Genomic DNA, 26,428 nt, shown 5'->3' with positions numbered 1-26,428 from the left:
AAATCCCAGCCCTGCAACACTCCACCTCTTTAAAAAAAAATTACTTTTCAAAGAAACTTCTATTATTAATACTGACCTACTTGCCTTTCTCCCCAGTTTTTATATAAGATTTTTGTTTACATTACTAATAAACCAGCATTTGTAGGCAAAAGGACTTAGCCAATCTACCAGATGGTTTCCTGTACCTGTATTCTTAGCAAATGGAGTGCAATAACAGCAACTTATCTTATTTTTCTGCCTACTCCTAATTAAATACTCTGACTCCTATGACAAGTTATATGTTAACTCCTAAAATAGAAGATTTAAAAGAGAGTGGGTAGATTTTTATGGAATAGCAACTTCACAATGGTGTTTGTAAGTGTTTGGGTAATGTATAACAAAACACGAGGTGCTCACCAGTGTGCTGCAATGACATATGCTTCTCTAAAATTACAAATGTTGTTTAAGAAGCCCTAATCTGAGTGCTCTGGGACAGCACTCTGGGCTCATTTGTTACTCTTTTAGTGTTCAGAACTTCCCTTTGCTCTGAACAAGGGCAGGAAGAAGAGAATGTCATGTTCCACATCAAAACTCATCCTTGTAATAATGTGGAAATGATCTGTCTGACCTAAATTATAAAGAACTCAAACTGGCCTGTGGTCTGCGGTAGAAAATACTCTATCTTTGAAGGGAGAAAAGCTGACTTTATATATCTGTCTGTGTGTCTAATTATCATTTCAGTTGTGAAATTAGAATGAAACATGTCACGTGAATGTGTTGGTTCTGTAGTCAATAGCACTAGTGTTGGGAGAGGCAAAGATGGGGAGAGATTCAGTTCCTGTTTCGAAAATGTCTAGAGCTGATCTGTTCCACCAGTATAATAACAAAGTTTAAAGAGCTAAGGTGAGTCAGCAAATGATAATTATAATAATATAACAGAAATCTATAAGGCAAGGGTAGGCAACCTATGGCACGTGTGCCGAAGGCAGCACATAAGCTGATTTTCAGTGGCACTCACACTGCCCGGGTCTTGGCCACTGGTTGGGGGGGGCTCTGCATTTTAATTTAATTTTAAATGAAATTTCTTAAATATTTTTAAAACCTTATTTACTTTACATACAACAATAGTTTAGTTATATATTATAGACTTATAGAAAGAGACCTTCTAAAAACATTAAAATGTATTACTGGCACGCAAAACCTTAAATTAGGGTACGTCTATACTTACCGTCCGGGTCGGCGGCTAGCGTTCGACTTCTCGGAGTTCGATATATCGCGTTTAATCTAGATGCGATATATCGAACTCCGAACGCGCTCCCGTCGACTCCGGAACTCCACCACCGCGAACGGCGGTGGCGGAGTCATTGGGGGAGCCGCGGACTTCGATCCCGCGGCGTCTGGACGGGTGAGTACTTCAAACTAAGGTAGTTCGAGTTCAGCTACGCTATTTGCGTAGCTGAACTTGCGTACCTTAGTTTGACCCCCCACCTTAGTGTAGACCAGGCCTTAGAGTGAATAAATGAAGACTTGGCACACCACTTCTGAAAGGTTGCCGACCCCTGCTATAAGGGATATTGAGAATATAGAACAGAAGTTATGCAGAACCTTCAAAAAAGACTCCGAATACTTTCCAGTGGTCTTCATAATAAATTATTTAATTCTCAAACTGAGTTTTTCAGGCATGTTCAGGAAACTTCAATGCTGCTACTCAATTTGAACTTATTTTGTCAGCTTCCTTCCGTTTCATTTTTACCTCAGGCCTGGATTTGGGGTTCTCAACCCTGCTCAAAATATCCAGGTAACTGCAGGGGAACAAATTCACTACAAACATAAGCAGGGGCAATATCTTTAATGTCAGTGGAGTTGTGCACATTATGGCAGTGTTGAACTTGACCCAGAAAATGATTTAATTGGAATAGAAGAATAGAGATGATTGATATGTGTAGCACACAGTGCAGAAGGGGGTATCTTGAAGCTGTAATGATAATTTGAAATGACCATCTTTCTCTTTTCTTTATACAATGCAGCATAATTATAAAATACTGTTACAGCAGAGCTTCTCTCAGGACTACCTTTTCAGTAGTCTCATGGAACCACAATTTTATGTGAAATCCACCTAAATGCCATATTAGTCACAGTGCTCTCTTCCAGCTGGAAGCAGGTACTGTTCCTGTTTCCTTTCAACAATAAGAAAATCATCTCTCTCTACCATTGTGTAACTTCATTTTTTTAAAATAAAATGTTGGCAATAAGATGACATATAAATGGTGACTAGGGACTCTCACTCTGCCCTGCCTCCCGTGGGAAGACAGTATGAACTGAATAGCTCACAGGGAAGCAGTATCGTATTTTATACATTGTGATATGTGTACTGTACTTGTAAGGTAAACAATCCTCATTTATAACTCTCTCTGTCTCAATACCCTTTTTAATCTTGTTAATTCTGACCCCAAATTACATTATGCGCATTTATCATCTTACACCTTCTTGGGGTGTAATTTGATTATTTGATAACACCCGACACCAAGCAAATACATCAAAATGGTGTAAGAATGCATCAAATATAATAGTATTGCTGAGCCACATATGTAGTTTTGCATCTCCAAAGCACTGTACAAACCTTTGGTCAGTTGCTCAGTTGAGCTTCACCTTCTATAGTCAGTTCCACAAGGGTAAAAAAGATGCAAATTGTTACTTTTCTGATTTAGTAGTTTACAGTTATTACGCATATAAATAACTACACAAGGTAAAGAGCACCAGAGAATCTAGTCCATTGACTAATAAGCAAACATAATGCTGTCAGTAAAGATACAAGTCAGCTTTCTTATATCAATGGTTTATTAGAGTTCTCAGTGAAGAGAAGTTAACATCTGAACCATTTCAATGCCTTTGGATCTCTGTTTTCAATGGAATCTGCTGTTTATAAATAAGGAAAGTTGTGCTCCAGCGAGCTGTACCTCCCGTTAACCTTCCTTGTGCATTACAAGAGTCAGGGCCGGCTCCAGAGCCCAGCAGGGCAAGCACCCGCCTGGGGCGGCCCTTTCCCGGGGGGGCGGCAGGCTGGGCCGGCGGACCTGCCGCAGTCATGCCTGCGGGAGGTCCACCGGAGCCCCGGGAGCAGCGGACCTGCCGCAGGCATGACTGCGGAGGGGACGCTCGGCCGGCGGCTCCAGTGGACCTCCCGCAGGCATGACTGCGGACGGTTCGCTGGTCCCGCGGCTCGGCTGGACCTCCCGCAGGCATGACTGCGGCAGCTCAACCGGAGCCGCCGGACCAGCGAACCGCCCGCAGCTGCGGGAGGTCCAGCCGAGCCGCGCGACCAGCGGACCCTCCGCAGTCATGCCCGCGGGAGGTCCGCTACTCCCGCGGCTCGGGGGCGCCTCCCGGGCATGACTGCTTGGGGCAGCCAAAATTGTAGAGCCGCCCCTGACAAGAGTCCACAGAGTGATAGTACGTTTCTTAAAGATGGCATTAAAAAGTGAAAAAGGACTTGTAGATCCCTAGCTGAAAAAGTATAATGCAGTTATTTTTGACAAAATGTATAATATATAAATATCACTCTTTAAAATAGGGTGATGAGATCATTTTGATTGGACCAGCTTCTGTTGGTCTCTCTTGTCTCTCTCTCACCAACAGAAGTTAGTCTGTTAAAAGATATTACCTCATTCACCTTGTGTCTCTAATGTCCTGGGACCAACATGGCTACAACAACACTGCATATACCAGAGGTTCTCAAACTGGGAGTCAGGAGCTCTCAGGGGGTCACGAGGTCATTACATGGGGGGTCATGAGCTGTCAACCTCCACCCCAACCCCTGCTTTGCCTCCAGCATTTATAATGGTGTTAAATATATTAAAAAGTGTTTTAAATTTATAAGGGGAGTCGCACTCAGAGGCTTGTTATTTGAAAGGGGTCACCAGTATAAAAGTTTGAGACCCACTGGCATACACTATTTAAGGAAATTCCATTCTGTATGCATAAAGATTAGTATGCACAGTAGGAGGCAGGTTGGTGTAACATACAAAGTACTTAGTGGATCTTGGGTTTAGTCACATTGTGCCCTCAGGCTAGTTGCTTGACTCTTTTGTTCCTCATCTGTGATATAGAGCTGGATGTTGCCAATGATTACTGAAGTATCCAAACTTCACTGCCATCCTTCAGAATTTAAACTTTTACTGGAAATCTTGTTTTACAGATGATGAAGGGAATTAAATGGTCCTTTCATCTTCCATGCATTTGGAAAGTAGTAATGAGCATTGGTGTGCAGGAAGAGAGTGGTAGAGAGGCCTATTCTGTTAGCATGCACGCTCTGTGCACTCCATTCACTTTCTGATGTTACTGATAGTTGGCCTAAATGGAGTTTCTGGTCACAGCAACTCAGCACATTGGTTAGTGCTCCCTTGTTGGAGGAGAAAGGTTTACCCTGTTCAGTGCTATCTGTTGTGAATGTGTGAGTCTAAGTGTTACTGTGTTGGTTGAGAAGATTATGTGGCTCAAGGTACATTTGGGCTCAGCTGTTAATGGGTGCACAGAGGGAGAGGAGTCTCACACTCCCTCATAGCTGCCAAGTACTGTCCATACTGGTGATCCCTTGAGAACATTGGCTGTTTTTATGTGGCAAAAGACACCCCAAAGCTGTCAGGGAGAAAGCATGGCCAGCATTCTGTTCTCCCTTTACAGCAGCCAGTGGAGTTGGCTGTGCATGCAGTGGGGAGCAGGCCACATGACCTGAAGAGGTGAGCCGTAACCAACTTGTCCTGCATGGAGAGAGCTCTTGAAGATATTCTGCATCTTTGCGGCAGTGCCTGTAACGCAAGACTGAGCCCTTAGTGTGTATTGGGGAGGAAAGGGGACAGAAACAGAGAGAAATGTGAGCAGCAGAAAAACCATGAACACAAAAGAAGTGGACAGTAAGAAAAGAAAGGGAGGTAGCATAAGAGACCAGAACAAGGGACAGATCCAGGAAAGAAGGGACAGTGAGGTGACAGTGTTTGGGTCACTCCAAGTCATGCCCCATTAGAAAGCAGCATGCTAATACTTTTGCTACTTGAAAAAAAGCCCACACCAGTGGTTTGAAATGTTGTACAGTGGGTGCTTTAATACTGTAGACTATCACATTCATTTGACCTCATTTTCTAGAAGAGTCCAGATTTTTTAAATAACTTCAGATGTTTGTATTCCTGCCTACCCAGTCTAGTGGCTTAGTGAATTGTTCTGTGAGTTTAGGCAGGAAAAATCTGCTCAACAGATCGGCAAGTACGAAATGTTTTTTGTTTTTTTGGTAAATCACATTCATTAGTCAGTGCTCTTTAGGGAAGCATTTTGTTGGACCATGACACACTTCTAAAGAAAAGCAGATACTTTATATCAGATAATGTGTTAAATGATCTTCACTTAACCCCTTAAGGGTTAGGGTCTATAGAAGGTATCCTATGGCAATGCCTTGGATTCTGTGCATAGAAGCACTACTTATCCCAGGGTTTCATTGGAAATAATGGGAACACTTTCAGAAATGTAAATTGGGGAAACAATACTTGTAAAATACAAACTAATGTACATGAATGTCTCATAGCACTTTTAACTCTTACTCTTGCAAATGTGGAGAATTTTCCATACATGGATTATTTTTGTCTCCAAAAAATGACCACTCATTCAAGACAAGTTCCTGAGATTTGGTGGCCCATATTACATTAGAGTTCATAGTGATCTGTTACACTCTCTTGGAGTACTTGTGGCACCTTAGAGACTAACAAATTTATTTGAGCATCAGCTTTCGTGGGCTAAAACCCACTTCATCGGATGCATGCACTGGAAGAGTATACTCCATGCATCTGATGCTCAAATAAATGTGTTAGTCTCTAAGGTGCCACAAGTACTCTTCGTTCTTTTTGCTGATACAGACTAACACTACCCCTCTGTAGCGGGGTGGTCACCTACTCCTGCCCAGAAGGGCTTAAAACAGCCCTTCAAGAGGGCTGTGGCAGGGGGAAAAGCTGGGCTGATTGGGGGAAACAGCCTCAGCTGTGGCCATGCCCCAAACAGCAGACCTAGCTGGCCCTATAAAGGCCAGGGAAGCCAGGAGCAAACAGTCTCCCTCTGTCTGTAGAGGGAGAAGGGCCTGGCTTCTGCAGGATTAGCAGGAACCTAGATTTGGAGCAGGGCTGGGGAAGGTCCAGAGGAGCTGAGAGCTCCGGCGTGGAAAGCCCCAGGCTGCAGGCCTGCTGACAGGTCTATTAGGTAATGAGGTTGCAGGGGACAGCCCATGGGTAGGCAGAGGCAGCAGGTCCAAAACCCCCTTTGCCTATCATGAGTGGCTTACACTGCAGTCCACCCCAGTGAGTGGGGGCTAGACGGGGACTGGCAGTAGCCTAAGACTGAGGCAAAATGGGGATAGTGGGTGGGGGTTCTCCTGGGAGGGGGAGACCCCAAGATTGAAGGGGTTCTGCAACGGGGGGGCAGAAGCCCAGTGAAGCGGCACCGGGTCCTGGGAGGGATGTGGGGGCCAGAGTGAGGTAAGGTGGATCACCGGCCTGCCAAGGGCGCTCCGGAGCTGGGATAAGCTAATTCCCGAGGACGACCAGCAGGAGGCGCTGCAGCGGTGAGTCCGACACCTACACCATCTGAAACCTATAGTCTCTTGGCCACTCTCCTTCTGACATTAGCCTCAATTAGGTTCAGAATATACAAGCAAGTTACCGTCGTTAGTTTCGATTTCCAGTTTCAGTGATTTGCACTTACTGCACCAGCACAGGCAGCTGTGCTCAGTTCACCCCACGAGAGAGCAGGTGGTATTTTCCCTGCTGTGCTCCCTCAGAGGTTCTACCACAGGTTGGTAGCCTCAAACTGTAGTGAAGGTTCTAGCACATCCTTCATCCACATCCACTCCTCAGCTAGCAGTACCCCTTTTGTGGCTGCATTGGTTCTTTGCAGGACCACAGTGGAGGGGAAGATGCCAACTGCTCTGTAGCCTTTCTGCTCTCTAGAAACTAGAGAACCTTTCCCAAATGCATTGTCTTTTGACCTCTACAGACCTGATAACTCTGAACTCTCACTGATTTCAGTGCAAGCTGTGGTAACATAAGATGAAAATTAATGAAAATTCCTGCACTGTGCAGAGGAGGGATTGGGGGAGTTCCCCACCCCATCTGGAAAATTCTTTGCGACCCCAAATTTTGAGTCCTACAGTCTTCTGGGCTCTATTGTTTTCTAATGGGGATACTGGTATTTTGTCTGCTGTGTGCATTTTATATTTCCAGTCTATGGTGAGCTGCAATATGTTTGTCATCAACAGTCAAAATACTGACCTGGAGAGGGATTTTTTTTTTAAATAGGCATTGATACCCTAACAAAAATATAACCCCCCACAGCTGCCTCGCCTGCAGGGCTTTTCTAAATAGCAGAATGGATCAAAGGATGTTTTTATTTCCTTGTGCAGAGGAAAAATTCATCACTTTGTAAGTCAGAGCAAAAATGAATCAAATCAATACCAGGTTATATCAGGGAGCTTTTTAATAATAATACATTTCTTATGGCTAAACTCAGTTAGTATGACTCTCAGCAGTAGGTACTGTACATAGCTGAAAACTTTATTCCATCTGTAACAAACTTTAATTTGAACCAAGGTCAAGAATGCATTAAAAAAATAAAAAGCTCAAAGTGAGATCCACCTACACTCAAGATAGGGCTGGCTTGGGACGATTTAGATCGCAATCCCATATTCCTCTAATTTTGAGGTAGTATGTGTCCAGGGCCAGTTTCTTTATTGCAGTTACAGTGACAGCATAACCTGGCTGTAAATTGTTGCCCAGGGAGGGATTTCCCCAGAGTAAGCAAGATAATTTTATGGAGTAGAGCCTGAACTGGGACGGTTATGCCACATGACCTCTCTGCTGCCAGCATGGTAGGGAAAAGGGATCATGGCTGGGGAAAATGTATCGTAAACTCTATTTTCAGTCCCTTCTTATTCTAGCAACCTAGCATACGTTATAAAAGCCTTAGGCTTCTCTAACACAGCACAAGAGTAACAGTCATGCACAGAATAGCACCAGGATCAGTGAAGTGTAAAGGAAAACTTCTAAATACCCTTCAAACATCACACTGACTTGTAATCAGCATTATGACCACAATTAGAGACCTGGCCTCCATAGCGTGACCAGACAGCAAATGTGAAAAATCAGGACAGGGGGTGTGGGGTAATAGGAGCTTATATAAGAAAAAGACCCCAAAATTGGGACTGTCCCTATAAAATTGGGACATCTGGTCACCCTAGGCCTCCAGTACCCTGCTTCAGGTCCATCTTACAGAGATGTGTCTGAGTTTTAGTGTTTGGGTTTACCTGAACTTTCCCCGAAATCAAAAGAGTTCTGATTCCAATTCAGGCTGATTCCAGTTCAGGCTGATTTCGTAAATGGTAAAATATAAAAGCTGTAAGATAAAATTAATGTGCACAGCCCACATAAGTGTGAAATAACATATGAAATATGTAACAGTTATACATATCAGAAATCACTAAGCCTCATGAGATTGTGCTATGTCTTTGGGAGGTGGATTGGAGCAATTCAGGCATAAAGATCTTGAATGTAATCCTGGCCCCACTGGAATCAATGGCAAAACTCCCATTGATTTCAATGGGGCTAATATTTCACCTTTTATCTGTATGTGCTTGTATCACCTTCTTCAGTCATTTAAAGTTTCTTGTTATGTATGTACTTAGTCAGCATTATTATTTTGGTTACGGACACGTTACCAACAATGAACAATTAATAACTATATTAATTTCCTATTATATATGATACATTATATATTACTAAGTTTTGTCAAAACATCATATATACTGTTGTGGGACTATAGTGATCGCAAAAGCAATTAAAATTAATAAATAAATAGCTGCACTGCATAGAAATATATTCAGTTAGAAACCTTTGAAAATAACATTTACTAAGCTACAGTTCCTTCAGATCCTACAAGCAAGAAGAAACCCCTTATACAGAACTGTTTTCTGTTTTGCAATAAGAGATGGGCCAAAAATACCAGACCCAAACATCCACAAACTCTCTGGCTTGTTTGGAATCTGAGTCTAAATCTGTATTTTATGGCTTAGGCTCATCTCTACTTTGAACTGTTGTTTGAAAATAAATTTATTCTTCCTTGGGAAGTCAAGGAGACCATGTTGGAGACTTCTGCTGTTTCCATTTGCTTTGTGTATGTGCAGTACTGTGGCTGGATAGTTCATGCACACTCCCCTGTTTTTATAAACATATCCAAAATCATTTGCGTAGACCACTGCAGTTTGAACACCTTTTTTGGTTGATGAATAAGAGAGAACCTCTGTTTCACCTTCTTATGGAATTTATTGGCTTCCCTCCTGATAAGTGTTACTTGAGGATGTAATAATTTATTTTAACTGTGTTGACACAGACTTTCAGAGCTATTAGAAAGATTGTGTTATAAGCTAACAGTGTCATACTTTGTATCAAGAGATGCAAGTTTGTACGGAGATCACTAGATAACACTTCCTTTGAATAAAACTTGAAGTTCTGGCTTGTGAACTGACCATTTGGAATACAACAGTCTTTCAACAAGACAGTGCACGGGCTAGGGACATACCCAAGGGGAAACATTGGCATCTAGACACTATAGTGATTGTCAGACACATTAAAAAGCTGTAAGGTGGTAGTGAGGAAGAGAGAAATAAAAAACCTTTTTGCTGCCTTGGTGCATACACATATTTTCTGATCATCCCTAGTGCAGTTGACTGCAAAAAGAAGGATCTACTAAAACATTTTATACAAATGTAGCAGAAAAATAAGACATTCTCCTTTCTTTAGATGTTAAATCTATATGGCAACCACACATAGTTACACTTCTTTTTGTTTCAGAATTTCTCTAACATTTCACATGCTTACACTGAGGGTAGAGACACGGACAAGTATTAATATTGTATTAATGTATATAGCAGTGTCACTGAAGCTACATCTCCCTCCCCATCTCCTTGTTGAATAAAGATGAAACAGTTCAGATACCCAAGGTTACTGCTGTGGTATTTGAGATCAAAGTGGCTGATGTCTTCACTTGTTTTTAGGTTGACTTTGAACAACTTCAGGACAACTTATGTCAGATGGAGAAAAGGTGCAAAGCATCATGGGATCACCTTAAGGCTATAGCAAAGCATGAAATGAAGCCAACGCTGAAGCAAAAAATGTCTGAGTTCCTTAAAGACTGTGCAGAAAGAATCATAATTCTGAAGATTGTTCACAGAAGAATAATTAACAGGTACAGCATTAGGGCATTGATGGGAACAACCTCAATTACTTATTTCAGTGCGCTTCAAACCACATTTCAAGATGTATGTTTACCAACATATCTGTTGTGGGTTCTTTATAACAGATGTTCATTTGTTCCCGATATTTCCTAACTTCAGCTGAAAATTGTATTTCTGCTGAGAAAAACGACTGACAATTATTTTCTTTCATATAACTACACGCTGTGGTAAAATCCTGAAATCCTACTCAGGCAATTTCCTTGTGGCTTTAATGATATATTTGCCATAGTAAAGATTAAGTAACAAGTTCTGTATCTGAAGCTAGTACTATAAATATCTTGTACAATCTGCTAATGCTCATATATATGCAAGTGCCACTGCTAGTATATTTCCAGATTCATAAACTCTCACAGATGATTTAAATATGCCCAATAATGATGATAATACCGATCTCTTATGTAGTGCTTTTCATCCATAGATCTCAAATTGCTTTACAAAGGAGAATGGTATCATTATCCCCATTTTGCAGATGGAGAAATAATGTATAGTTGTACACAGAATTACCAAAGGGAGTTCAAACAGGCCCAAATGTGTGAATGTACAGATATGGGATGTTAATTCAGCCCATCTGTTTTCTCATTCATGAATTCTGTTCCACCTTCTAAATAAGAAGTACCCCACATATAGCTGAGTAGTAGTGAAAGCAGGAACTTGCAAGTTTCACATATATTGTGTTGGATTTGAAAATAAGTAGAACAGTGTTTTCTTTACTTTAAATTACATAGTGTAACTACTATTCTAAGCCTCTCCAAGATACCCTATTTATTCAATCACATCTTTCATTTTCATTGTAATGAGTGTTTTAATTAGCATGGACACAGTAGATAAAAATAGATTCACAAAGAGCTATACATTCAGTAGTCCATTGTGAATAATGTGGTACAGAAGCAGCAGCAGCAAAGCTGCAAATAATACAAAAAGCTGTGGGTAATACTGAATCAACAGTAAAGTTGTGAACTCAAAACACCCCAGACTGAAAGTATTTGGATGTTACAAGGTTTTATGGTTTTCTTTTTGAACTAGAAATGCTTCTCTTCCTGTGTTGCTAGCCTGTAAATCTTCATTCTTCTTGTCTAGACTTTCCTCAACATCTTAACAGCCTCTTTGAAGTTGCTTAATACAAACAAATGGAATTAAAACATAATATTTTTTTCAATATCTGAAATGAAATTGTTCATTCACATGCCAAATTAGTAAAATAAAATGAATGGAGTTTTGTAAACATCTTATCTCTTATATCAGCATGGGAAAATGGGTTGGGATGAAATTATCATAGACTAGCCATTTATTTGCATTATGTTTTTAATTATAAACCATGCCAGTGATGTTTAAGGAATCCATGAAAATTCCACAGCATGGAAAAAAAAAGATTAGAGTTCAGAAGACAATAAATGGATCAATTGGAATCTTTTTTTTACTGGAAATCTAAAGTTTTTTAATTTTTTTTTCCATTTTTAAAAGCTGTCATTAATTCATTTTGTTTTTAGGTTCCATGCATTTTTGTTATTTATGGGTCATCCTCCTTACGCAATCCGTGAAGTCAACATCAATAAGTTCTGCAAAATTATTAGTGAATTTGCTTTAGAGTATCGCACCACCAGGGAACGAGTTTTGCAGCAGAAGCAGAAACGCGCCAACCACAGGGAAAGAAACAAGACCAGGGGGAAAATGATCACAGATGTAAGTGGCAAAATCAAATCCACTGTGGCAAGTATTTGTGAAGCTTTCTTTTTAGTTAATGCCATATTTTAGATGTTTTGCTTCATTCACTAACCTTCCTTTAAGGATTCCCTCCACTATGAATAATGTACTCTGTATTCTTTGGTAAATCAATATTATGTTTTTCTTTGTCATTGACTATAAAAGCTTCTGGATTCATAGCAGATTCTAGATTTGGACAAAACAAGACTAAGTGTTCATAAAGAAAATCTTCCGCATGTTACATGGACAAATTCATGTACAGTGTCTGTTTTCAACAAAGAATAGAGTAGGAATTGAGGGTACCTTAATGAAAAATATGGCCAAGAATATAAATAACACAACCCTAAAATTAGGTTGCCAAATCATTCCATATATCAAATTACTGACCACATATTTAGGTGCTTATATACGGGTTTAGGTGTGTAACATTATATTCCCATTTGGGAAAATCCTGACATGAAAACTTAAATATTATAGTGTTTTATATATATATAGTATCTTTTTTTTTATTAGATAAAAATATTTTACATAAGAGTCAAGTGCGTCCTCTTTCAGATTTTATTATAGATAATTAATTTAGATTCTCTTTAGCTGTTACCTAATAAATTTCGCTGACTGTGTTCAGGCTACTTTGGTAAAAATAAGATGAACTTTCTCTTGATTTTTAAAGATCCTCTGATTTTTTTTATCTTCTTTTAAATTGATGCAGTTTCACTTAGTCCAAATAAAGTTTTAAGAAGTGCCAGTACTTAATAAAAGTTTCCAGCTGTCTCAAAATCCAAATCTGGAGTTTCGATTAGACATGAGTGGTTCATCGCATATGAACCTACCCCTATCCTGCCTTTGGCATGAAAAACCCAAAGCTGATTACAATTTTATGGCCAACAGCTCAGACAAGTTAGGTAAAGAAACAAAATGCATCAGACCCATATTGGGATTGTATTTAAATGACTCACAATCATTTGTAGATCTTTCCTGGCAATAACTTTTCAAATTTTGGAAATCTTCCTCATCTGGGAGAGAATTTTAGAGCCACATTATTATCTCAAAAGATTTTCCTTTTGGACTAGTTCCAGGTAAAGGAAGGGCTCTGATTCTTTGCAAAAGGTTTAAGATAGACATGAAAAAATTCAGGTCTAGTATTAGGGAACTGAAGCTTTATACTTGCATTGCACCCTAATTTCCCTAACATTCTTGAGGAGTTAAAATGTGACACTAACCAAAGGGATTGGCAAATTAAATGTTTAATTTGCCAAGTAGCATCAGCGCTTTTCACCAGTTCAGATAATGGCAAAGAGGGATGGGTTCCTGTTATGCCAGTATACCATGGAGCATTTCTGTATTAAAGGATCAGGATAATTGGCAGCAACAGGACTGAAGGAGCTTCAAATCCTTTTGCATCAGGAAGTGAGAGAAGGGAAAGGTGGCCATTCATCTGCTCACCAGAAGAAATATCCAGGGAGATGGAGAGAGGAAGTGGGCCTGCATGCTGACCCTATCACAGTAGAACAGGATGTAGGTACAAGCAAGTGGTCAGTCACTGTAGATCTGAGCCAGGGAGGTGGGCCATTTCCTGAAGATGTGAAAACAGGAGAGAGAGTGATTGGGCCTTCACCAGAAGGGCTTGTTACAGGACAAGGAAGAAGAATAATCAGACCAGGATGGTATTTGTATTTGGGAGAAATTGAGTATCATCTGAGTAATAGGATCCCAGCTACAAATATCCTCCATGTCTGAGTTGTAGGATATGTGCTTAGCATTAATTCACAATTATATGCTGATCCTATGAGCTGAGAAAGTAACAGAGTGAACAGAGTGAAGAGCATTCTCTAAAATTCTCCATGTTGAACCTCTAAGAACATAAGAATGGCCATACTGAGTCAGACCAAAGGTCCATCTAGCCCAGTATCCTGTCTTCCCACAGTGGCCAATGCCACGTGCTTCAGAGGGAATGAACTGAACAGGTAATCATCAAGTGATCCATCGCATCACCCACCCAGCTTCTGGCAAACAGAGGCTATGGATACCATTCCTGACCATCCTGGCTAATAGCCATTGATGGACCTATCCTCCATGAACTTATCTAGTTCTTTTTTTAACCTTGTTATAGTCTTGGCCTTCACAACATCCTCTGGCAAAGAGTTCCACAGGTTTACTGTGCGTTTGAAGAAATACTTTCTTTTGTTTGTTTTAAACCTGCTGCCTATTAATTTCATTTGGTGACCCTTAGTTCTTGTGTTATGAGAACGAGTAAATAGCACTCCCTTATTCACTTTCCCCACACCAGTCATGATTTTATAGACCTCTATGATACCCACCCCTTAGTCATCTCTTTTCCAAGGTGAAATGTCCCAGTCTTATTAATTTCTACTCATATGGAAGCTGTTCCATACCCCTAATCATTTTTGTTGCCCTTTTCTGAACCTTTTCCAATTCCAATATATCTTTTTTGAGATGAGACAAGAAGTTCTGCATGCAGTATTCAAGATATGGGCGTATCATGGATTTCTATAGCGGCAATATGATATTTTCTGTCTTATTATCTATCCCTTTCTTAATGGTTCCCAACATTCTGTTCAGTTTTTTGAATGCCACTGCACATTGAGTGGGTGTTTTCGGAGAACTATCCACCATGACTCCAAGATCTCTTTCTTGAGTGGTAGATCTTTCTTGAGTGGTAGATCTCTTTCTTGAGTTGTAAAAGCCACAACCACCCATCCTAAGCAAATATTAATCCTGACACACAATGTTTGTCAAATGAATCACATTTTTGTTGTTAATTTCTAAATCTCTATTAAATGAGTCTATAGGTCCCTACATTGGGAACAAATATTTAATAATAGGCTTGTAACAGGGCAGCGACTCACCCCTGAGGCACCTCCTGTCAGTCGTCCTGGGAATTAGTTCTTCAACCCAGGAGCACCCTCTGCAGACCGGTTTCTCGCCTTGCTGCTGGCCCCCCTGTCCCTCCCGGACCCCGTGCCCCTTCTGCCGAGGTTCTGCCCACTGCAGTACCCCGCAGTCTCTCTGCCCCCCCCCCAGGGTACCCTCTGTCCCCACCTTGCCTCAGTCTTTGGCTACTGCCAGTCACCATCTAGCCCCCACTCACTGGGGCAGACTCCCCAGCTGTGCCCTCAGGTCCTTATCTCCCAGACCCTCCCCCTCAGTGTCTGGGTCCATTTTGTCTCCTATCCCACGATCACCTGGGTCCTGGCCTCTTGCTGGGCCCGCTCGGTCTGGGTTTCCTTAGTGAAGACCTCCCTGGCGACGGTCTGGGTCCCGTACTCCTGCAGGGTCCCCTCTGTCCCGGTTGCGGCCTTTGCCACCTCTTGTGGATGGCCCACTGGCTTGTCAGCCCCTCTCTTGGCCACCCCCAGCTGAGTTCTTTATGTGGCCTGGGTCCTGACAGCCTAAGCAGACTCGCCTCCCCTTTGCTGCCCCAGGCCCTGGCTTCTTCTGTTTGTCCCTTGTTGGGCCAGCCCTCCCTGGGTTGCCTTGGGCCGTGTTCCTTGGGGCAGGGCACTCCCACCATAGGTGCCCCCTTTGTCCACAGGCCCAACACGCCCACAACCACCTGGGTTCCCTCACCCAGCAGACTGCCTGAGGGACTTGCCACTGTCCCTTATTTGGGTGAGACACCCTGCCCCCAACCCAGTAGGGACAGTCCCGCCTTATATGTCCTCGCCTGGCACAGGCATAACATGTCTTTTGTTCCGCGCCCGGCCTCCTGGCCCTGGTGCCAGGCTCCTCCCTGGCCCTTGGCGCTTCCTCCTGAACTCCCTCCGGAGGAGCTTTACCAGGGCCTGCTGTTCCTCTGCCAACTGGGCCATCTGTCCATGGAGGGCCCATTGCACCTCCCATAGTCCGCTCTGGGTCTCCCAGCCCCCATGTAGGTCATCAGCCCCATTCCTCCAGACACTGACACCGGGGCCCACCCAAGGACAACACCTGGGGTCTCCCCATAGAAAACCCTGCTGCACCTAGGATCCATCACCCCCTTTGTTTTTTTAAAGTCCGGGCAATAGTCCTGCAGTCCTTGCCCTTGCCCTTTGTATCGGGGGCAGGCCACCTATGCTCGCATTCTCCACCACGATGTAAGGGGACGGCGACTCACCCCTGCAGCGCCACCTGTCGGTCATCCTGGGAATTAGCTTTTCGACCCAGGAGGACCCTCTGCAGGTCAGTGTCTCACCTTGCCACTGGTCCCCATGTCCCTCCCAGACCCCAGTGCCCCTTCTGCCGGGGTTCTTCCCCCTGCAGTACCCTGTGGTCTCTCTGGGTCCCCCTTCCCAAGGAAACCCCCAACCTCCTATCCCCACCTCGCCTCAGTCTTTGGCTACTGCCAGTCACCATCTAGCCCCTGCTCACTGGGGCAAACTGCAGTATAATTGCCACTCATCATTGGCAAGAAGGGTTTGGACCTGCTGCCTCTGCCTACCCTTGGGCTGCCCCATTGCAACCCCAGTACCTTTTGGCCCCAACAAGGCCTGCAGCCTGGGGGTTTTCCAGGCCGGAGCTCCCCAGCTCGTCTGGCCTTTCCCCAGCCCTGCTCCACTTTAGGTACTCTTTCTCAGCTCCCAGGCAGCCAGGCCCTTCTCCCTCAAGAGCTAGAGGGCGAGTCTTTCTCAGCTCCTGGCTTCACTGTCTTTTATAGGGCCAGCTGCAGTCTGATTGGGGGGTGGCCCTGCTGCAGCTGCTTCCCCATCAACGAGCCTTTAGCTCGCAGCCCTAGCCCTCTTCCAGGGGTGGCTTCAAGCCCTTTCAGGGCAGGAGCGGGTAACCACCCTGCTACAGGGCTCGTCAATCTAGCAGAGAAAGATTCAACACAATCCAATAGATGGAAGCTGAAGCTAGACAAATTCAGACAGGAAATAAGGCATAAATTAACAGTGAACGTAATTAACCATTGAAACAATTTACCAAGGGTCATGATGGATACTCCATCCCTGACCGTTTTTATCCATGATGATTCCAAGATGTCTTTCTTGAGTGGTAACAGCTAATTTAGACCCCATCATTTTATATGTATAGCTGGGATTATGTTTTCTAATGTGCATTACTTTGCATTTATCAACATTGAATTTCATCTGCCCTTTTGTTGCCCAGTCACCCAGTTTTGTGAGATCTCTTTGTAACTCTTCGCAGTCTGTTTTGGACTTAACTATATAGAGCAGGTTTGTATCATCTGCAAATTTTGCCACCTCACTGTTAACCCCTCTTTCCAGATCATTTGTGAATATATTGAGTGGCCCCAGTACAGACTGCGGGGACACCACTATTTACCTTTCTCCATTCTGAAAACTGACCATTTATTCCTACGCTTTGTTTCCTGTCTTTTAACCAGTTACTGATCCATGAGAGGACCTTCCCTCTTATCCCACTACAGCTTACTTTGCTTAAGAGTCTTTGATGAGGGATCTTGTCAAATGCTTTCTAAAAATCTAAGTACACTATATCCACTGGATCACCCTTGTCCACATGTTTGTTAACCCTCTCAAAGAATTCTAATAGATAGGTGAGGCGTGATTTCCCTTTACAAAAAACATGTTGACTCTTCCGCAACAAATCATGTTAATCAATGTGTCTGATAATTCTGGTCTTTACTATAGTTCCAACCAGTTTGCCTGGTACTGAAGTTTGGCTTACTGGCCTGTAATTGCTGGGATTGCCTCTGGAGCCTTTTTTAAACACCGGTGTCATATTACTTATCCTCGAGTCATCTGGTACAGAAACTGATATGAATGATAGATTACATACCACAGTTAGTAGTTCTGCAGTTTCACATTTGAATTCTTTCAGAACTCGTGGGTGAATACCATCAGGTCCTGGTGACTTATTACTGTTTATTTTATCAATTTGTTCTAAAACCTCCTTTAATGACACCTCAATCTGGGACATTTCCTCAGATTTGTCACCTAAAAAGAATGTCTCCGGTTTGGCAATCTCCCTCACATCCTCAGCCATGAAGACTGGTGCAAAGAATTAATTTAGTTCCTCCGCAGTGGCCGCATCGTCCTTGAGTGCTCCTTTAGCATCTCAATTGTCCAGTGGCCCCACCTGTTTAGCAGGCTTCCTGCTTCTGATGTACTTAAAAAAAAATTGCTATTACTTTTTGAGTCTTTGGCTAGCTGTTCTTCAAATTCTTTTTTTGGCCTGCCTAATTATATTTTTACACTTCATTTTCAGAGTTTATGCTCCTTTCTATTTTAGGATTTAACTTCCACTTTTTAAATGATGCCTTTTTGCTTCTCATGGCTTCTTTTACTTTCTGGTTTAGCCTTAGTGGCACTTTTTTGGTTCTCTTACTAGTTTTTTAATTTGGGGTATACGTTTAAGTTGAGCCTCTATTATGGTGTCTTTAAAAAGTTTCCATGTGGCTTGCAGGGATTTCGCTTTTGGGACTGTATCTTTTAATTTGTTTAACTAACTTCCTCATTTTTGAATAGTTCCTTTTTCTGAAATTAAATGCAATTATGATTGGCTGCTGTGGTGTTTTCCCCCCCACCACAGGGATGTTAAATTTAATTATTTTATTGGCACTATTACCAAGTGGTTCAACTATATTCACCTTTTGGATCAGATCCTGTGCTCCACTTAGGACTAAATCAAGAATTGCCTATCCTCTTGTGAGTTTCAGGATGCATTGCTCCAAGAAGCATTTAAGTTGTCAAGAAACTTTATCTCTGCATCCTGTCCTGAGGTGACATGTACACAGTCAATATGGGAATAGTTGAAATCCCCTGTTATTATTGAGTTTTTTATTTTTATAGCCTCTCTAATCTCCCATAGCATTTCACTGTCACTATCACCTTCCTGGTCAGGTGGGTGGTACTATATTCTTATTATTCAAGCATGGAATTATTATCTATCAAGATTTTATGGTACGGTTGGGTTCATTTATGAAGATTTTTACTTCATTTAACTCCACATTTTCTTTCACGTATAGTGCCACTCCCCCACTAGCATGACCTGGTCTATCCTTCCGATATATTTTGTACCCTAGTATTACTGTGTCCCATTGATTATCCTCATTCCACCCAGTTTCTGTGATGCCTATTATATCAATATCCTCACTTAATACAAGGCACTCAAGTTCACCCATCTTATTATTTAGACGTCTAGCATTTGTATATAAGGACTTTAAAAAAAATTGTCACTTTTTAGCTATCTGCCAATACGCGATGTAATTGAATGGGACTCTTTTTCATTTGACTGTTTTTCATCAGATCCTACCTATATTTTATCATCTTCCATCCTCTGCTCCTTACTAGGACATAGAGAATCTTCTGTCTGAACTATGTGCTCTTCCGTACCTTTCAGTTTTCCCCCATCCCTTAGTTTAAAAACTGTTCTATGACTTTTTTAACTTTAAGTGCCAGCTATCTGGTTCCATTTTGGTTTAGGTAGAGCTCATCCTTCCTGTATAGGCTCCCTCTTTTCCAAAAGGTTCCCCAGTTCCTAATAAATCTAAATCCTCCTCCGTACACCATCGTCTCATCCACCTATTCAGACCCCACAGTTCTGCTTGTCTACCTGGCCCTGTGCATGGAACTGGAAGCATTTCAGAGAATGTCACCATGGAGATCCTGGACTTCAATCTCCTACCTAGCAGCCTAAATTTAGCCTCCATGACTTTTCTACTACCTTTCCCTATGTCATTGGTACCTACATGTACCACAACCACCGGCTCCTCTCCAGCACAACACTCCTCTGTTTAAGGAGATTGCTTATGTGGGCATATGGGTGAATCAAGGACTTTCTGTGATCTACATGTATAGGAATTATCCATTTAAATGTAGTCAAGTAATGTTGCCATTATTTTCCCCCACTCAGTTGTGGCACATGGTAAAATGTTTAGCTAATCTAATCCCAACAACCTCCCCCCCCCCCCGCCCATTACATGATATTATTGCTAACTTTAGTTTTTCTGATTAGTTTATATTTCTGTGCATTGAAGGGAAAAGATATGGCTGCTATGCACAGTAAATATACACCTAGTAATGGAATATTAATTTCAAATTTTGCAGATGATAAAAAGTTATTCAAAATAGTTAAGTCCAAAGCTGACTGTGAAGAGTTACAGGGGGTTTCACAAAACTAGCTGACTGGGCAGCAAAATGGCAGATGAAATTCAACATTGATAAGTGCACAGTAATGCACATTGGAAAAAATAATCCCAGCTACACATATATAATGATAGGTTTTAAATTAGCTGTTACCACTCAAGAAAGACATCTTGGAGTCATAATGGATAAAAACGGTCAGGGATGGAGTATCCATCATGACCCTTGGTAAATTGTTCCAATGTTTAATTACATTCACTGTTAATTTTTTGCCTTATTTCCTCCCACTGGCCGTGGTTCACTGCTCCAGGCCAATGGGAGCTGCTGAAAGTGGCGCAGGCCGAGGGACATACTGGGACATGCCAAATACAGAGGTAAAATAACCACTTTGTTGCACTCGAGATTCCACTGTTTATGCCTCCCAGGATTTCAATAGTTCTTTTGGCTACAGTGTCACACTGGGAGCTCGTGTTCAGCTGAATAACCACCACAAACCCCAAACCTTCCCAGGATAGAGTCCCCCATCTTATCACTATGGCCTACATGAATACCAAGAAAATGTAACCTTTCCGATTCTAGAAAGAAAATACATATCCCTTTATTTTTTAAACCCACTCAACCAAAATCAGTCTTGAAGGGCATAGGGTCAATCCTGCTGACCTTTTTGGATGCAGAACTCCCATAGACTTCATTGGAGTTATTACATGGAAGTGGCTTTAGTTCTGAGAAACAGACTCCCAGTTTTTGTATTTCCCTTTCACTTCTACAGACCTTTGCTCCTGACTTCTCTTGGTCACTCATAGTGAAATGAGTTTGGTATTGTTAATGTAATTCCCAATAGATCAGGGGTCGGCAACCTACGGCACGTGTGCCAAAGGTGGCAAGCGAGCTGATTTTTTGATGGCATGCAGCACGGACTGAGCCGCTCAGCCCACTACTGCTCTGGGGTTCCCGCTGCTGGCCCCAGCCAGCCAGGGTCCCACCGCCGGCACCACTCAGCGCCCGCTGCCGTCTTGGGTGAAGGAACCCCAGCTGGCAGTGGGCTGAGACCCTGGCTGGCAGGAGCCGCCGGCCAAAACCCCAGAGCGGTGGCAGCGGGCTGAGCCGCTCAGTCGCTCTTCGGGGGTTCCGGCTGCTGGCCCCTTGCCAGCCATCATCCCCCGCTGCGGCCCCACTCACCTTGCTTCCGGTTGGAGTTCCAGCACAGGCCCCCTGCCAGACAGGGTCCAGGCTTCTGGCCCTGTTCAGCCCTACCAGCCGCCAGCTCCACTCTCCTCAGCTGCCGATCTGGGGTTCCAGCCGGTTAACAACTGATCACTCAGAAGCCTGTGTGCAGCTTAAAGTATCCAAATACGTGCCAGACATTTTAAAACTCAGCAAGGAAAAGCAAGGGCAAGGATCACACTAAACTGATAAGATCTGCATTTTAATTTAATTTTAAATAAAGCTTCTGAAACATTTTGAAAACCTTGTTTACTTTTTACATATAACAGTAGTTTGGTTATATATTACAGACTTATAGAGAGACCTTCTAAAAAACGTTAAAATGTATTATCGGCACGCGAAGCCTTAAATTAGAGTGTATACATGAAGACTTGGCACACCACTGCTGAAAGGTTGCTGACCCCTTCAATAGGTTTTTCTTACATGGGAAAAGAATAAAAATGGAAGAATGGCGCATTTTCACAGTTACATGGGGAAGTTGCCTGCACCACTGCACTGCCATCACTACACTGCAGCTGGATTGCAATATATGTAGACATACTCAAAGTGGCTTTAATCTAGCAAGTTCAGCTGCCAGTAGCAGTGAAGCTGCGGCAGCACGGACTAGAACATGGACTAGCCGCCCATATATGTACCCAGAATCCCAGGTGGGCTTGTACAACCTGTGTGGAAGCCTGTGCTTCCATAGCTTCGCTTTGCTGCTATTAATACTCGTACTAGCTAGATTAATTCTATCTTGGGTATGTTGACACGTGCTACAATCACCCTTCTTCCCACCCTTGATTGCAGTGTAGAAATAACCCTATGTCTGCCTTTAGCTAGTGATATCAGTTATGCACTTTCAGAAACAACACAATTCACTGAAAAATAAGCAGGAAAGATAGGAAAGAAATGCAGTTATACACATTGAATAGTAGATAATAAAAGAATCTGTCCCCCAGAATTATGCAGCTGTCTTTTGTAGAGTACCTTAGAGTTTCTATTCCAAAACCTCTATTTAATAGAAATAATATTTAAATATGACAAAATCCCCGCCGCACAAATCCTAGAGTGATTCTTTTTTTTTTAAAAAAAGGTCTCCTGAAATTGTGCAATAGATAGAAAAGTTGAATCCCTAGGATTTGAACTGGAGAGCCTTTCAGCCTTAAAAGCCAGAGCTCATGCACAAAGAAAGCTAGGGGAGATGCATCCTAGCGTTCTTCCAGTACTGTTTAGTAATATTACTTTTGTTAACATTTTCCTAATTCAAAAACATTTCTCAATATATTTAACCATTAAAGAAAGAAGAAAGAAAAGAAGGATAATTCCCATCTGGTTAATCTTTGATCTAGGAGATTTGAGTAATTCACTTGCTACTTTAACTCTTATCCTTAGTAACTGTAGGGCTGCATTCCAGCCCAGACTGTCCATTCACATAGGGACAGAGATTTGGTATGAGCATATAGGGATCACGGGTGTTGTACAAACTGCTTACTCTCTTCCACCCAGAGCACAGGGCCGACTCCAGACCCCAGCGCGCCAAGCGCGCGCTTGGGGCGGCATCCCAGCGGAAGGGCGGCAGGTGGCTCCGGCGGACCTCCTGCAGGCATGCCTGCGGAAAACCGCGGCTCCGGTAGACCTCCCGCAGACGTGCCTGCGGAGGGGCCGCTGGTCCCGCGGCTCCGGTGGAGCATCCGCAGGCACGCCTGCGGGAGGTCCACCGGAGCCGTGGGGCCAGCGGACCCTCCACAGGCACGTCTGTGGGAGGTCCACCGGAGCCGCGGGACCGGCGACCGCTAGAGCGCCCCCCCGCGGCGTGCCGCCCTGCTTGGGGCGGCGGAAATCCTAGAGCCGCCCCTGCCAGAGCAGGTGGGAGAGGAATGGACAGAACTTTGATTCTGTCCCTCTCAGTACACACTGGCTACTGGGACTGAGCAGGCATGGTGGGGTGAGGGGTAGTAGTCTACTGCTGATATAAGCCATCAGCAAATCACTTCTCCCTGGAGCAAATCGGGGAGCAAGAAGGAAATTGTCTTCTGGAGCCTGGAATGCTCCTGCTATCACAATCTAACCCTTGTATAATAAACTGCACAAAGCCTGGATTGCTTTCTTACTCTGGAAAATGCACTTAGCGTTGTCCTCTGCCCCTTTTCCTTCCTTTGAATGCCTCTCACAGATTACTTTGTGTTTTTGCTTCATTTTCCCCCTTCCTTTTATTTTTCTCATCATTTTGTGTATGGATTAATATACAGATATGCTCTTACTTCCCAAGATGCTTCTATGGTTTTCTGTTTTTATTTATTCGCAAGAACTCTGCATAGCCATTTTTCAGAGGAATTAGTTTTCCCTGGGATTGCAGTGAAAAAAAAATCTATCATAATGCAAATAACAAAACGAACATACCTGCTGAGGTCCCACTGCAAAATGTCTGGCTGCATTTCAGTGCCACTATGCCCAAAGGAAAACAAACAGCTCACTCTGAACCAAACATACCCTTAAAAAGTAATGTTAATGTGCTTCTCAGCACTCTCATACAGCTAATCTTGTCATGTAGAGCTTGCTGAAAACTAGATGAGCGCCAAAACAAATGAGGCTTTCCTATTTAATTATGAATGTTTTTGGAACAAAATGTATCAATTCCAGACAAAAATCATTACTGAACTGGAGATAAGATAAGAAAATATGTATTAATAGCTTGCAGGGGGTGGGGAATTAATGGAACAGTGTATTTTTTAAAAACACATTAAAAAACCTGGAAATTCAGTGTTTGCATTTTACAAATATTAATAACATAAATAAATGCCCTCCTATGTTACCACTCTGAGAACACTTCATATGAGATAAGTGTGGAGAACTGGGGAATATCTATATTATTTTTCATGAATGGGGAGTGGTGTGTTTGTATGATCTGTTACTTGCAATGGAGCTAAATCAAAGAGGTGGTTAAAAGGACCAAACAGGAATGGCAAAACAATAACAGGGTTAAGAGTCCTGGAGGGAACAATGGGGAAACTATTAACTGGGGAATGTGACTCCATCCAGGTTTACTCTTCCCAACACTAAGGATACATCTATACTACCTGCCGGATCGGCGGGTAGTGTTTGAGGTATCTGGGATCGATTTATCACGTCTCGTCTGGATGCGATAAATCGATCCGCTAATCGACGCCCGTACTCCACCTCAGCAGGAGGAGTAAGCGGAGTCGACGGGGGAGCTGCACCAGTCTACTTGCCGCTGTGAGGACGGCCAGGTAAGTCGAACTAAGATTCTTCAACTTCAGCTACGCGAAGTTGCATATCTTAGGGCTAGTCTACACTTACCTGCCGGGTCGACGCGGTGAGTTCGACTTCTCGGAGTTCGAACTATCGCGTCTAATCTGGACGCGATAGTTCGAACTCCCCGCGCGCTCCGGTCGACTCCGGTACTCCACCACTGCAAACGGCGGTGGCGGAGTCGACCTTGGAGCCGCGGACTTCGATCCCGCGGCGTCTGGACGGGTAAGTAGTTCAAACTAGGGTACTTCGAGTTCAGCTACGCTATTCACGTAGCTGAACTTGCGTACCCTAGTTCGACCCCCGCCCTTAGTTTAGACCTGCCCTTAGTTCGACCCCGCTAATGTAGCCCAGGCCTACGTGTAGAATCAAAGGAGGACACTAAAACATTTGAGGACCTTGGGCCTAGAAAAGGGAGAGGGGTCAGGTGAGCTGAGAGAGGCTTCCCAGAGAATGTCAGTGAACACTGACAAGGATGCAAGGAGACGCCCAGACTGACTGAGAATCAGGGTCTATAGCTAACAGATTACAGCATGGTGCTGAAGAGAAAGGGGCACCAAGGCTAAGTCATGTCTCCCAAGAGGCTTGAGGGGAACACCAAGTATAGGCTCCCAAAGGAAAACTCCTACAGGCACCAAGCCCATTGAGCCTGCTAGATATCCTTGTTGGCAACCGGAGCGGTGTAATCTGTAGACTCAGTCAGAGAGTGGTTGGACTGCGTGGTCCGATCCCAAAGAGAAGTGGAGGCATGGGCCTGTCACTGGAAAGGGATCTCAGAAGGAGCAATCTACCCAGGAGCATGACTCATATGGACATATGAAAATTTTTCCTGAAATTAGGCAGGTTCAACACTTGATACACTGGTGATTGGACCTAAACTCCACAAATTTAAGGAAATCTTAAAATTCATATACTGTGGTTGCAAATTTCATAAACTACATCCACCATGGTTTGTGTAGCCTACATGCAGGAGTACACTAGGTTTAAATGTCTGCAGCACACAATCTAGGTGGTGAGGGATTCATATGTTTCTATGATTTCCGGTGCCTAATGTCAGGGAGTTAGGGCCCCAGTACATCAAAGAACTTAAAGTATGTGTTTTATTCGAACCTGTTTAAAATTAAGCCCTTGATTTGGTGCTTTGTTAAACTGGGGCCTAAATTAGGAAGTCTCAGGTAGCAGCTGGATAGGTCTTTTACTTTTATGTAAAGTGTAATTATTGTTGTTAGACTATCCTACTTATATAGCATCCAAGAATCTCAAAGTGTGTTATAAATGTCCGTGTTGTTGGTTTCACAACATCACTGCATGGTAACCAGGCATCATTGTAAATAAACCACAGATGGATTAAGAAACTTGCCCAAGTTCCAAAAGGAAATCTGTGGCAGAGCCAAGCATAAATTCCAGATCTCCAAACTGTCAGTCCTGTGCTTGAACCACAAGACCATCCTTCATCTTTTAAGAGTCACTGTGATGTTGGTGTTGCTGTTGTCTAAGGGAGAGTGAATTGAATCTAGTTTCTTTGGTCAAATAGGTGGTGAATGATATACACATTTGTATGTCCAATTTTATCCAGTTTGTATATCCAGTGTAGCTGGGGCTATGCAGCTCAAGATCTCAATTTTGAAGTATGATGGCTAATATTTGTCTCATGTTTTTGGGCAGGGGTGGGAGCGTGTGGATGGGAACGCACAGGCAGAGTTAAGGTTGTTTGGGGAGGGCATTAACTCCACTTTTGTTCATACTTTCCAACATTTAGAGGTTTCTTTCAAATTTAAATTTTGAATTTCCTGGATTCCATACATTAGTGTTTTTTAGAGCTACAGAAGAGATCCAAGCTCTAAGCAAAAAGATACAGTGGTTCAGAAGCCACCCTCTTATGATAGCA

At 43.0% G+C, this 26,428-nt stretch overlaps 1 protein-coding gene across 13 annotated transcripts in view; it reads left to right on the top strand.

Annotated features, from left to right (window-relative positions):
- FHOD3 (formin homology 2 domain containing 3) overlaps nucleotides 1–26,428 on the top strand; it is a 650,322-nt gene that overhangs the window by 588,106 nt on the left and 35,788 nt on the right. For all 13 annotated transcript variants that reach the window (XM_045007832.1, XM_045007840.1, XM_045007828.1 and 10 more), the window contains 2 exons: nucleotides 10,061–10,251; nucleotides 11,788–11,980. In XM_045007832.1, the coding sequence (XP_044863767.1) occupies nucleotides 10,061–10,251; nucleotides 11,788–11,980 (384 nt within the window). The remainder of the gene's footprint in view (nucleotides 1–10,060; nucleotides 10,252–11,787; nucleotides 11,981–26,428) is intronic.

Source organism: Mauremys mutica, chromosome 2 (assembly GCF_020497125.1).
Source record: "Mauremys mutica isolate MM-2020 ecotype Southern chromosome 2, ASM2049712v1, whole genome shotgun sequence".
In the NCBI taxonomy this organism is placed as follows: Eukaryota; Metazoa; Chordata; order Testudines; family Geoemydidae; genus Mauremys; species Mauremys mutica.
The sequence above is the reverse complement of the archived record's forward strand: the minus strand, read 5'-3'. Positions and strand labels throughout refer to the sequence as shown.